This window comes from Heterodontus francisci, chromosome 4, assembly GCF_036365525.1.
Source record: "Heterodontus francisci isolate sHetFra1 chromosome 4, sHetFra1.hap1, whole genome shotgun sequence".
Lineage (NCBI taxonomy): Eukaryota > Metazoa > Chordata > Chondrichthyes > Heterodontiformes > Heterodontidae > Heterodontus > Heterodontus francisci.
This window is the reverse complement of record NC_090374.1, coordinates 45,005,572-45,019,382: the sequence shown is the minus strand read 5'-3', so window position 1 is coordinate 45,019,382 and position 13,811 is coordinate 45,005,572. Positions and strand designations below refer to the sequence as shown.

The 13,811-nt window shown below is 41.5% G+C and overlaps 1 protein-coding gene across 1 annotated transcript in view; it reads right to left on the bottom strand.

Annotated features, from left to right (window-relative positions):
* Positions 1-13,811, bottom strand: part of slc30a5 (solute carrier family 30 member 5) — an 82,261-nt gene that overhangs the window by 23,802 nt on the left and 44,648 nt on the right. The window contains exons 6-13 of the mRNA XM_068029444.1: positions 12,024-12,111; positions 11,774-11,850; positions 10,749-10,919; positions 10,035-10,323; positions 8,675-8,883; positions 4,452-4,609; positions 3,482-3,611; positions 2,942-3,167 (exon numbers count right to left, since the gene is read on the bottom strand). Coding sequence (XP_067885545.1) covers positions 2,942-3,167; positions 3,482-3,611; positions 4,452-4,609; positions 8,675-8,883; positions 10,035-10,323; positions 10,749-10,919; positions 11,774-11,850; positions 12,024-12,111 — 1,348 coding nt within the window. The remainder of the gene's footprint in view (positions 1-2,941; positions 3,168-3,481; positions 3,612-4,451; positions 4,610-8,674; positions 8,884-10,034; positions 10,324-10,748; positions 10,920-11,773; positions 11,851-12,023; positions 12,112-13,811) is intronic.

Genomic DNA, 13,811 nt, shown 5'->3' with positions numbered 1-13,811 from the left:
AATTTGGAGATTCTACTTTGTATTCCAAGATCCAAGTCATTTATATACAGCAAAAAAGCAGTGGTTCCAGCACTGACCCTTAGGGAACACCACTGTCTACCATCCTCTAGTCTGAAAAACAACCATTGACTACGACTTGCTGCTTTCTGTCCTTAAGCCAATTTTTTTTATCCAATTGGACAATGACTTGTCTATTCACGAGCCTCAATTTTGCCAACCTGCCTTTTATGTGGTACTTTATCAAATGCTTTCTTAAAATCCATATATACAACATCTACTGCATTCCCTTCATCAACCTTCTCTGTTACATCAAAAAATTCAATTAGATTAGTCCAGCACAATGTGCCTTTTATAAATCCATGCTGGCTATCCTTAAATAACTCACACCTTTAAGCATCAGTTGATATTTTTCCTGATTATTGTTTCTTAACCCTTACCCATCACTGATGTTGAATTAACAGTGACTCCTGACAATGCAGCGGCCCGCCAATGTCATCAGAGTGCTCCAGGCTGCGCACATGCGCATACGGTCTCCTGCTCTCACTGAGATGCTGCGCATGTGCAGCCTACATCTTGCCAGGACTAATTGGCGTATGTGCAGGAAAATGACACCACCTAGCATCGACATCATCGAGCGGCTGAATGGGGCACTTTGAGGCTGGAAATTGAACCCCACTACTTGCTCCCCCCGCTCGCCTCCCCCCACTCAGCTGCTCTCTCCTGTCCCACTGGCCGCTCCCACCACGCCCCAGGCCGCGACGCTTTATTCCCCATCTCACTCCTTCCTACCGGCTGCTTTCCCCACCCACCCCCAGTTGCTCGATCCAGACCTCGCCACTGCTCCCCCTCTACTCCCCTCTGCCAATTATTCCTCGCTTACCGCCACGCGCCCCCGCCCCAGAGCCACCCCCGCTCCCCCCCATCCCACCCGCTAGCTCCAGGCTGTGCCACTTCCTTCCGTTTGACCACTTGCTCCTAACTCATCCCGTCACCCCTCGTGGCCTGTCTTGCTTCTTCGGGTGGCGCATGGAGAACGATCGAAAGTGGGAGCGAGTGGCCAAGAGAAGGGAAGTGGCGCGGCCCGAGCTAGTGACCTGGGTGGGAGGGGGAGTGGGGTGGAAAGCGACCAGCTGGAGAACAGGGTGCGGGAAGCGAGGAGTGGGGAACAATTGGCCGAGGGGAGGGGAATCGGGGGGAGCAGTGACGAGGTCTGGAGCAAACGGCTGAGGGGGGGGGGGGCGAAAAGAACAGCGAGGCTGCAGCGAGTGGTTAAGGGAAGGCCGGGGGAGTCAGCGGTGAGAAAACGGGCACAGGAGGGTCCAATAGATGAGATTTTTTGGTGGAAGTTGTTTTTATGATAAATTGAGCAGCGCCATCTTTAATCCTGGCAGCGGCCTGAACATCGCAGAATTTCAGTGAAAGAGGCTGCATTTGCGGATATGCTAACACTGTGCCACCTAGTGGTTGCATTGTCAGCAAACGCAGCCTTAAATTAATGGCCAGTAGTTGCTAGGACTGTCCTTATACCCTTTCGTGAATAAAGGTGTCACACTCACCACTCTCCAAATCCTCTGGCACTTCCGCCGTATCCAGGGAGTGAAAGATTATGGCAAGCCCTTCTGCTATCTCCATCGCACTTCCTTTAGCAATCCACATTATACTTGAACTGCCAAATTTATGCCCACTCACGTAACCTGTCTATATCCCTTTGCTGACTCTGTTCCTCCTCACAACTTGCTTTCCTAACCATCTTTATATTCTCAGCAAATTTAGCTACAATACACTCAGTCCCTTCATCCAAGTCTGATCAGATCGCAAATAGTTGAGGCACCAGCACTGATCCCCATGGCACTCCACTAGTTACAGTTTGCCAACCTGAAAACGCCCCATTTATCTCGACTCTCAGTTATCTGTTAGTTAGCCAATCCTCTATCCACGCTAATATATTACCCTCAACACAATGAACTCTTATCTTGTGCTACATAAGAGGTTACTGCACCTTATTGAATGCCTTTTGGAAATCCAAATATACTACATCTACTGGTTCCCCTTTATTTGCCCTGCTTGTTACATCCTCAAAGAACTCTAATAAATTTCTCGAACATGATTTTCCTTTCATAAAACCATGTTGAATCTGCTTGATTGCATTATGATGTTCTAAATATCCTGCTACTACTTCCTTAATAATGGATTCTAGCATTTTCCCAATGACAGATGTTAGGCTAACTGGCCTATAGTTTCCTGCTTTCTGTCTCCCCACTTTCTGGAATAGGTTTCTTACATTTACAGTTTTCTAATCCACTGGGACCTTTCCAGAATCTATGGAATTTTGGAAGATTACAACCAATGCATCCACAATCTCTGCAGCCACTTTTTTGTCTAAGACCCTAGGATGCAGGCCTTCAGGTCTAGGGGACTTGTCAGCCTTTAGTTCCATTAGCTTTCCTAGTACCTTTTCTTTATCGATAGTTATTGTTTCAAGTTCCTCCCTCCCATTTGCCCCATGATTTTCTATTATAGGGATGCTATTTGTGTCTTCTATACATGAAAGAAGTTGAAAACAACTGAAATTGCCTTTAAAACATACAATAAAGCAGTCTATCAGATAACCTTGTGCCTTGTTTAACATAAAATACTTGCTAATGCACCTTTTTAGCAAAGAAAAGGTACGGGGAGCTGGCATGAACGCGGGGTCATGGCTGGGTGGCTCTTGGAGAAAATCACCAGCAAATCTCCATTATGCTGTAGCATCCTATGATTCATGGATCTTAATTTAACTCGAGAGCTCTTACACACCAAACAACTTCATAAAAAGAGTGTTTGGCCTTTCCTTATAAGTGCATTATATCGGTACTTTTAAAAAAAGAACATTTATGCCTCAATTACTTCTATTTTTGTGGTTATATCCAGCTGAAACTCCTTCATTGTGCTAACATTTTACCTCTCATATTGGCATTCATTCCTCCTCCTGAAGATCCATGGGAGTGACCATGGTTGTGGCTGTGACTATGGCCATGTCCTCCATGTCCATGGTCACTGTGCGAATGCCCGTGTCCGTGGCCATGCTCATGTGAAGGACAGTTACTTCGAGAACTGCCATGGGAATGGGCGTGGCTAAAGGCACAGATACCAATCAGGTTCACTATCAGACCCCCAATGGAGACTGGCTGTATAAGATTAAAAAAAGATACAATGGGATAAATACAGTTCATTGCAATATTAGAATTAATTCCTGTTTGAATCTACAATGAAAGACATCAACTTCTGGAATAAATATGCTTAACACTGAAATTGATTATATTGCTACACAATATTCATTGTGCAATATTAAATAATTTTAGAATCATCAAGAATTAAATACCACTTCTTTTGCTAAAGTAAAATTACAAAATTATTCATGCTCTTCCCAAGCTAGTTTTTCACTAAAACACTGCTAATATATACACACACCTACACCCAAGAACTGTTAAGAAACACTCACCGTTAACATTTCTGTGTCTATGTCTGGAGGATCAAATACTCTGGCCACAGACTCAATAAAAACAAAAAATGCTATAACCATTAGGAAAAGTCCGTTAATAAATCCAGACAGAATTTCAAGACGCCCATATCTGCAGAGGGAGAAGGGAAAAAGTTTAAATTTGGTTTGTTTGATCAATCAATATCAAGTGCAAGTATTGTCATTACAATACTAGAATCAAACAGTATTCAACACTGTAGCTACATCATGTCATATAATACCTCATAGCCTTTATTTTGAAATAGGAATTTGCAACCAGTTTTTCAAAAATAGCATGCTGCCCCTGATATGCACAACATGGCAACATGCTTTGCCAAAACCTTATTTCACCACACTATCAAGTAGACACTGGGTATTTATCTCACGGCTATTTGTGGAAACTTGCCACCTGTGAAATGGCTACCGCATTTATCTACCCAACAGTAACTGCACTTTAAAGTGCTCATTGTATATGAAGTGTTTGGAGATTTGAGAGATGCACTTTTAAAAAAAAAATTCATTCATGGGATGTGGGCGTCGCTGGCCAGGCCAGCATTTATTGCCCATCCCTAATTGCACTCGAGAAGGTGGTGGTGAGCTGCCTTCTTGAACCGCTGCAGTCCATGTGGGGTAGGTACACCCACAGTGCTGTTAGGAAGGGAGTTCCAGGATTTTGACCCTGCGACAGGGAAGGAACGGCGATATAGATCCAAGTCAGGATGGTGTGTGACTTGGAGGGGAACTTGCAGGTGATGGCGTTCCCATGCATTTGCTGCCCTTGTCCTTCTAGTTGGTAGAGGGGTTTGGAAGGTGCTGTCTAAGGCACCATATAAGTATGTCAAGTTGTTCAATACCAGTTTTCTTTTAATTTTGAAAACAGTACCTGCCTTATTTACACTTGTGCACATTTGTATTAAGGGGAAAGAGAAAAATCAACATTAGTAAAACTAACCCATAAGAGTAAATTCGAGTTGCCTTCCATCTGGTCATTAGGGCTGCAAAGAGACCTAAAACCAGTGCTGAGCAGTCAAATAGCATGTGGAAACCATCAGAGATAAGGCCAAGGCTGTTGGTCCACACACCGTAGAACAATTCCACAAATGTAAAGGCCTAATACAAAAAGAAAACAGCCACTAAATAAATTGGTTGTTCAGACCCAGCTTAACATTGAAGAAAATTGCTCATTCCATGCATTATAATTCGTATTTTCTTACAAATACCTTAAATATGAGGGATAAGGATACATGAAGTAAATGGTCAAAAATATTGCAAAATATGCCTAAGGAAGAATCAATGTATAACTACCAGAAGGTGATTTTATGTACACCATCACAAAGATTGCTTACTTTCATAGGAAATAGGAGCAGGAGTAGGCCATTTGGTTCCTCGAGCCTGCTTCGCTATTCAACTAGATTATGGCTGATCTTCTACCTCAACATTATTTTCCCGCACTATCCCCATAATCCCTTGATATCTTTTATATCTAGAAATCTATCTATTTCTGCTTTGAATATACTCAATGGCTGAGCCTCCACAGCCCTCTGGGGTAGAGAATTCCAAAGATTCACCACCTCCTGAATGAAGAAATTACTCATCTCTGTCCTAAATGGCGTACCTCTTATTCTGAGACTGTGTCCCCTTGTTCTAGACCCCATATTATTCTTCCTGTGCCCGTAAATCAGCTCTTTGCTGCTGAAATTCTATTTGCCTTTGTCACCTCCATTTTCAATTACTCCAGTACCTCCTGGATGATCTTCCATCTATCAACATCTGCTACCTATATCCAATGCAACACCAAGTCCCACTTGTCCATCATCCCTATCCTTGCTGAGCTACAGTGGCTCCTGGTCCCCCAACACCTCATCCTTATATTTAATTCTCTTAATGACCTCTTATCACTGCAACTTCCTCCAACCGTACACCATCCTCCCACTTCCCTACCAGAATTCTCTAGTTCTCCTATTCTGGTCCCTTCCCTCTCTTTGTTCCAATACCAATGGTTGTTCCAGTGGCAGCATAGGTTCCACACTCTGGAATTCCTTCCATAAACCCTTTTACTTTTTTCCATTGCCCTCTCCTCGTTCAACACACTTGTTTAAACCCACATCTTTAACCAAGCTAACGCTCACCGCTCCTAATCTCAGTGTTCATTTTACTTTGATTTTTGTGAAGTGCCATGGGTTTTTTTTAAAAAGTTAAACTGGTTATATAGATGCAAGTTGTTGTTGCTGCATTTGTTCACTCTTCCTAATAAATCATAAGATCTCAGTGTTATCAGAGTCAGAAAATGCCGAGAGATCGGCTGAAGGAGCCTTTATAAAAAAAAAAATTGAGCCTAGGTAGGGAATTAATTCCACTCTGCATTATAGTTAAAGAGAAGTCAAAAGTAAACTTGCATTTTTAAATTTGCTCCTGGGATGTGGACAATGCCTGAATGGCAACATTTATTTCTCATTCTTAGCTGCCCTGAAGGCATGAAGAGTCAACTTCAAATTTCCAGTTATACTGTATATAATTTCACAACTTCACAATGGAATTTTAACTCGTGTTAGTCGCTAGTCCAGTACTGTATCCAGTACACTACCGTACCTCCAATCAGTGACATCAAGCGTTATGAGCCAATTAGATGGTGCACTGGGGAGACTTTAGGGTCTTTTGATAAATGAATTAAGATGGGCTGAATGAGTTTCCTCATCCAGATTATTTGGTGATGGGACTATGTATAGGATGTTAAACAAATGAAGACCATCATTATGCATGCAATGAATGCCAATGTTACATAACAGCAAAGGAGCTTAGAATCAGAGTTACACAGCACAGAAACAGGTCCTTCGGCCATCGTGTCCGTGCCGACCTTCAAGCACCTAACTATTCTAATTCCATTTTCCAGCACTTGGCCCATAGCCTTGTATACTATGACATTTCAAGTGCTCATCTAAATACTTCATAAATGTTGAGGGTTCCTGCCTCTACCACCCCTTCAGGCAGTATGTTCCAGATTCCAACCACCCACTGGGTGAAAAAATCTTTCCTCAAATCTCCTTCCCCTTACCTTAAATCTATGCCCCCTGGTTATTGACACCTCCGCTAAGGGAAAAAGTCTCTTCCTATCTAACTTATCAATGCCCCTCATAATTTTGTACACCTCAATCATGTCCCCCCTCAGCCTTCTCTGCTCTAAGGAAAACAACCCTAGCCTGTTCCGTCTCTCTCCATAGCTGAAATGCTCCAGCCCAGGCAACATCCTGGTGAATCTCCTCTGCACCCTCTCCAGTGCAATCACATCCTTCCTATAGTGTGGTGCCCAGAACTGTACACAGTACTCCAGCTGTGGCCTAACTAGCGTTTTATAAAGCTCCATCATAACCTCCCTGCTCTTATATTCTATGCCTCGGCTAATAAAGGCAAGTATCCCATATGCCTTCCTAAACACCTTATCTACCTGTGCTGCTGCCTTCAGTGATCTATGGACAATTCACCAAGGTCCCTCTGACCTTCTGTACTTCCTAGGGTCCTACCATCCATTGTATATTCCCTTGCCATGTTAGTCCTTTCAAAATGCATCACCTCACACTTCTCAGGATTAAATTCCATTTGCCACTGCTCTGCCCATCTATATCGTCCTGTAATCTAAGGCTTTCCTCCTCACTATTTACGACACCACCAATTTTCGTGTCATCGGCGAACTTACTGATCATACCTCCTATATTCATGTCAAAATCATTAATGTATGCTACAAACAGCAAGGGTCCCAGCACGGATCCCTGTGGTACACCACTTGTCACAGGCTTCCACTCGCAAAAACAACCCTCGACCATTACCCTCTGCTTCCTGCCACTAAGCCAATTTTGGATCCAATTTGCCAAATTGCCCTGGATCCCATGGCTCTTACCTTCTTAACCAATCTCCCATGTGGGACCTACATGTAGACTACATCAACTGCTTTACCCTTATCTACACATCTAGTCGTCACCTTGAAAAATCCCCCGATCTCCCCCGACAAAGCCATGCTGACTATCCCTGATTAATCCCTGCCTCTCCAAGTGAAGATTAATCCTGTCCCTCAGAATTTTTTCCAATAGTTTCCAACCACTGATGTTAGACTCACCGGCCTGTAATTACCTGGTTTATCCCTGCTACCCTTCTTGAATAATGGTACCACATTCGCTGTCGTCCAGTCCTGTGGCACCTCTCCCATGGCCAGAAAGGATCTGAAAATTTGTGTCAGAGCCCCTGCTATCTCCTCCCTTGCCTCACATAATTGCCTGGGATACATCCATGCACATTAACCCTGATTTAGACTTTATTACTTTCTCCCTTACTTTGCCCCCACCTAGTAACTCACCTTTACCTACGCTCTAGTGTTCTCCATCTTTCCCAGTATTCTGTGCACCTTGGTGTTCCTCTCTTGTATTATCTCCTGGTTCCCACATCCCTGCCAAGTAGTTTAAACCCTCCCCAATAGCACTAGCAAATCACCCTGCAAAGAAATGAGTCCCAGCTCTATTTAGCTACAATCTGTCCGGCCTGTACACCTTCTCCAGAACTGATTCCCGTGTCTCAGAAGTCTAAAGCCCTCCCTCCTGCACCATCTTTCCAGCCATGCACTCATGAGCACTATCCTCCTATTTCTGTATTCAGTTACGTGTGGTACTGGGAGTAATCCGTAAATTAATAGTTTTGAGGTCCTGCTTGCTAATTTCTTATCTAGCTTACTAAACCCTTTCTGCAGGACCACAATCTTCTTCCTACCTATGTCATTGGTACCAATGTGGACCACGACTGCTGGCTGTTCATCCTTCCCCCTCAGGGTGCTCTGCAGCTGTTGAGTGACATTCTTGACCCTGGCATCAGGGAGGCAGCGCACCATCCTGGATTCACGTCTGTGGCCCTGTTCCCCTGACTATCAAATCTCCTACCATTATCACTCTTCCAGTATTCTTTGTGCACCCCTGTGCAGCTGAGCCAGCTGTGGTACCATTGCCTTGGCTCTGCCTGCACTCCCCAGCTTAAAATAACAAAATCAATTTCTAAAGCACAGTTCTGTAACCCAAGCAAGATTCAGGCTCATGTATTAATATGTTAGTCAAAACTCCATAATGACATCTCTGTTCAAAGAAATGCTCTGTTATTTCAAGTGTGAGAAAGAAAACCACGTAAACATGAAAGACTCACTAGGTTAAGGCAAAGGAAGTAGAAGATCTGTCTAGAGTCATACTCTTCCAGGATTTGTTTCAAAGATTCTTTGATAAACCTGGGCAGTGACTGGGAAGTATGCTGCAGGGCATCGCCCATGAAGTTATACAGTGGGGTACCTTCAGGTGAGTAACCAACTAGCGTACCCTTTTGGCCTTTCTTGGAAGGTGAGGATAAGATACTGGCAGCTGGAGAGAGAAAAACACAAGTGAGTTAAACAAAATCCTTTTGTATTCAATCTTTATGAAGATTTGCATACGTGTCCTTTTCTTTCAATTTCTCCAAGACCCGAAATTTCATATTTCTGTGATTAACATTGATAAAAGGTGTGAAATAATGAAAGTCTCAAAGCTCTTCAAATACAGTTAACTACTTATGTGACTACAAAATTTCCATAAACAATATTGAGACGGCCAGTTAATCCATTTTTTGGTGATGTTGTTTGAGGGAGGAATATTCGCCAGGATTTCTGCATCTCACTACAGCTATACTTGATTTTGGGTGCTGATGGGTACAATGTGCAAAGAAAAACAACCTGTTCTTCAGAAGTAACATGCCTGAATCTCACTACAGAATTTTTCCCCTAATGAAAAGCTTTTTTGTGCAGTTACACAAATGGTTGTGCTCAGATGAAAAATGAACAGATATTAGTAAACTTACTATGAAACGAATGCTTTTGTGCAAATATTTCTCAAAACTATATAAAAATACTGATCTAATCCCTTTGAAAATTGTAAAAATATTGGGAAATTGCTTACAAATTGGGGATCTTTTTCATTGAATTGGGAAAGTCAAAGGAGTTCTAATAACATTGTTCCAAATTAAGAAGCATTTTAAAAGGATAAACTGTAAATAATTGTCTCCACCAGTTGTAATTCTTTGGGTAACCAGGAAGGGCTATTTGGGGGGGGGGGGGGGGGGGGGGGTGGGGGAGGCAGGAAAGATGAAGCCACAATCAGATCAGCCAAGATCTTATTGAATGGCTGAGCAGGCTCGAGGGGCTGAATGGCCTACTCCTGTACCTATTTCCTATGTTCTTCTGACACTTGCTAACCATAACTACAAGATGATAAAGGAATAAGTTAGAGGAAATGTATTCACACACGAGCTCCAACATGTGAAATGCTTTATCATACATGGTTATTAAGGTAGCGGGTATACCATAATTCAAAAGGGAATTGGCTAAGTGTCGAAAAAGAAAATGTAAAAGGACAGAAGAGGAAGGAAATGGAATTAGAATGAATACCTAAAACCTAGCAATGGCACAACCCCCACAATAAGCTCAAGTCTTGTTCTGTTGTGTGCTGATTTTGCAATATCTGAAAACAAGAATACCCACCTAGAATGAAGAAAATGGCACTAACCACCACTCCGCCTGACAATACATGCTCAGTACTGTGCTGCAGGGACTGTTTGTTGATTACACGTAACTGATCAGTTATTGGATGTGTCCAGAAATTAGCAAGAAGTAAGGCTCCAAAAAAGACAGAAACTGAACCATATTGTGCACACTTTGAAGCTTCCATCTTGGCTGAACATATAGATTCTACATAGAAGTCCAATATTAGCACAGAGAAGATGACGGTCCCAAATGGCACGATAAGGGAAGACCAGGATTCTATTTTACTCTATAACACAAAAATAAAATATCTTACTATAATAGAGTAACTTTATAGTCAGAATTCACTGTAAATTTGAACGCTGCAATGCTTTACAAGACTCTGAATATGAAGAATCACTTCCACAGCAAAAATAGCTAGTTTAATTAACAAATTACTGCCTTCATATTCTCAAAAATGTGTATTACTGCAACTCTAAGAACACTGCAGACATTACTTTAGCTCCTAGGCTTTTATAGCCAGTGAACAGCCAAAATATACATACAATTTGAATGGCATTTCTCAATAGGATTGATGGGTACAGGATGAAAATGAAAATTCTTTTTATTTAAGCCAAGGCAGCTTATTGCGCTTAATTGTTAATAGCAAACAAATCCTTTTACATAACAAAATGGTAAATGCATTTGCAGTGGTAAATACACTAAATGTATTACCTCTGTAGTTGCAGTTAATATGACTACCCATGGAAACAATAAGGCGGATGAAATTAGAGTAGATAATGTATGCAGGCGTTTGGCTCCACCGACATCCACGGATAGCTTTCTGGAGGCTGTGTGAAAACCAACTTTGAAACACAACGACACCACCAATAATAAAACCCCACCCTAAAAGAGACAAAATAAAAGTTAATGAGATTGTGAACTTCCATCAACATTGTTTTTTCAAAAATGAAATGCAGGATGCAAATTAAAATCCCACAAATTGAATTTGGACTAGTTTTTATGTTTCTGTTTCAAATGAAACAAATGGCCACGGCCCCACCTTTAAGAGTGTCAGTTTTGCCATCTATTTAGGTCTAGCATTTTGTGCATCAGTTTCTGGTTGAAATGGTGTAGTGGCAACCTGGTCAGTCCTGAATTTTACAAATGTCATTCTTAACTGGCTCCTAGGGAGAGAGTAAAGGCAACTAATGTGTGGGAAACCATTTCAGATTCATTCAATGCTTCTCCTGAATGGGACAGCCAAGACAGGTAGTCCCTCACACATGAAAATCAATGGCACACATCTGCATCCTACCATTCTATAAACTTGATTAAAACTACTTTACTCCACCAGGCTTATTCTTATGCTGGAAAACTAGTCATATGTACAGCTGGAGAGATATTGTTGAATTCATTAAATGTACTGGGACATTTGCTACAATCAACATCACGCGTGGCCAATTATATTCTAACTGGTATGGCAAAATGGTCTCCCTACTAATCCCTACAGATAACTCTGAATATGCCACATAACACAATGGAAATAGCAAAACGATATGTATTTTTTAAAATCTAAGTTTTAGTTTCTGGGAAAATAAATCAGTGGTTCATTTTGAAATGTCCAGTGTCAAATTTGAACACAAACTAAAAATATGTAAATGTTTGAAATGTTTCAGAATTGACTGTAGTAGGATGACAGCCCATTAATCCGAATGAAGTGCCAGCTGATGCCATCCTTGCGACTATAAGGAAATTACCTTGTGGTCTGCCACCCCAAGAAGAGAGATGACTGTGTATAGTGCATGGGTTAAAGCACTGTCATGATGTCCCTCAGCTACAAGATAGAATTAGGTTAAGGAACTAAGCATAATACAGATTTTAAATACTGTCTAAATAACTCAACCACATTTCATTATCCTACAGCAAGATGCTGTCCAATTAATAAAAAAATCCACACATACATTTTACACACACACTCAACACAGCAGCTATTTTAACAAAGGATACGATGTTCAGCCATCTTGGCCATCAAGTCATCATTGTCAAACAACAACAAACATATGACAGCAATAATGAAGAATGCAGCTCCTCTTGTCTGTTGATGGGGTGGGGGGGGGGGGGGTGCAGTTTACATATTTGGATTAATAAAGCACAAATTCCCCAGTTTAACTTTACTAGAAGCAGTAGTTTAACCCAACTGCTTTCAAACTTTTCTAGCTGGAGGACCCCTTACAAATACTGACCCACTCTTAGGGATCTTTTGCCCTAAAACAGTGACAAAACAGTGTCAACAGCAGAATGGAAAAGAGTGCTGTAATGGAGAAAACATTAATATAAAACAACTCAAATAATTTTCTAGCAAATTGATAATACAGAAAAATACAGGAATCACATCAGGTTATGTAATCCCAGGACCTTTCACAGGGCCCCAAGGATCCAGGAACCTTAGGATGATAACATATAATTAAACGACTGTTTTCAGTAATGCTCCACGAATGGCTGAGAAATCTTATCCAGTGAGTTGCAAAGTCACACAGACCTGGTAGATCCCCAGGTTCGATCCCTGTTCTGTGCAAAGTCAGCTGGTCTCAACCAAAGTGATAAAGTTGATAATGGGGCAAAACCATTGACCAGAGTTTTTTTTTTATTCGTTCATGGGATGTGGGCGTTGCTAGTTAGTCTGGCATTTAACGACTATCCCTAATTGCTCTTGAACTGAGTGGCTTGCTAGGCCATTTCAGAGGACAGGTAAGAGTCAACCACATTGCTGTGGGTCTGGAGTCACATGTAGGCCAGACCAGTGAAGGATACCAGATTTCCTTCCCTAAAGGACATTAGTGAACCAGATGGGTTTTTACAACAATCAACAATGGTTTCATGGTCATCATTAGACTAGCTTTTTAATTCCAGATTTATTAATTGAATTCAAATTTCACCATCTGCCGTGGTGGGATTCGAACCCATGATCCCAGAGCATTAGCCTGGGCCTCTACATTGCTAGTCCAGTGACATTTTTGCACTTGACTAGTATGCAGTAACCTAAAATTGCACAAATATGGACTTAAGGCGAGGAAAGGATCAAGCATGACTGCGTTGCCTTTTTGTGTTGAACAGTTTAAGTACTCTTAACTGTTCAGGCTCACACATGAAAAATAGCAATGTGGACAAAGTATTGGAGGATATCTGCATCTTCAGCAGAATGAGGAGGAAGAAAAAATCTCAATTTAGAAAAAAATTAAAAAGATATCTACGCCTTACATAGTTCAGATAACTTTTAAATTGAGATGATCTATGACTTTTCAACTAACAAATTGAGGGAGATATTTTATAACTCTCAACAAAGATGCACTCTATCGAGAAAGAAAGACTTTATGAGAAGGATGCACCATCCGTGGCTAACTAAGGAAAGGTGGTATCAAATTGAAAGAAAAGGCGTACAATGCTGCAAAGATTAGTGGTAGGCCAGAAGATTGGGAATATTTTAGAAACCAGCAGAGGATAACAAAAAAGGGAAAAATTAGAGTAGGAGAGTAAACTAACAAAAAATATAAAAACAGACAGAAAGAGAATAGCTAAATTAAACATTGGTCCCTTAGAGGATGAGACTTGGGAATTAATAATGGCAAACAAGGAAATGGCAGAGACTTTGAATAAGTATTTCACAGTAGAAGACATAAAAAGCATCCCAAGTATAGCAGAAAATCAAGAGACAAAAGGGAGGGAGGAACTTAAAATAATCACTATCACTAAAGAAAAAGTACTAGGAAATCTAATGGAACTAGAGACTGATGGATC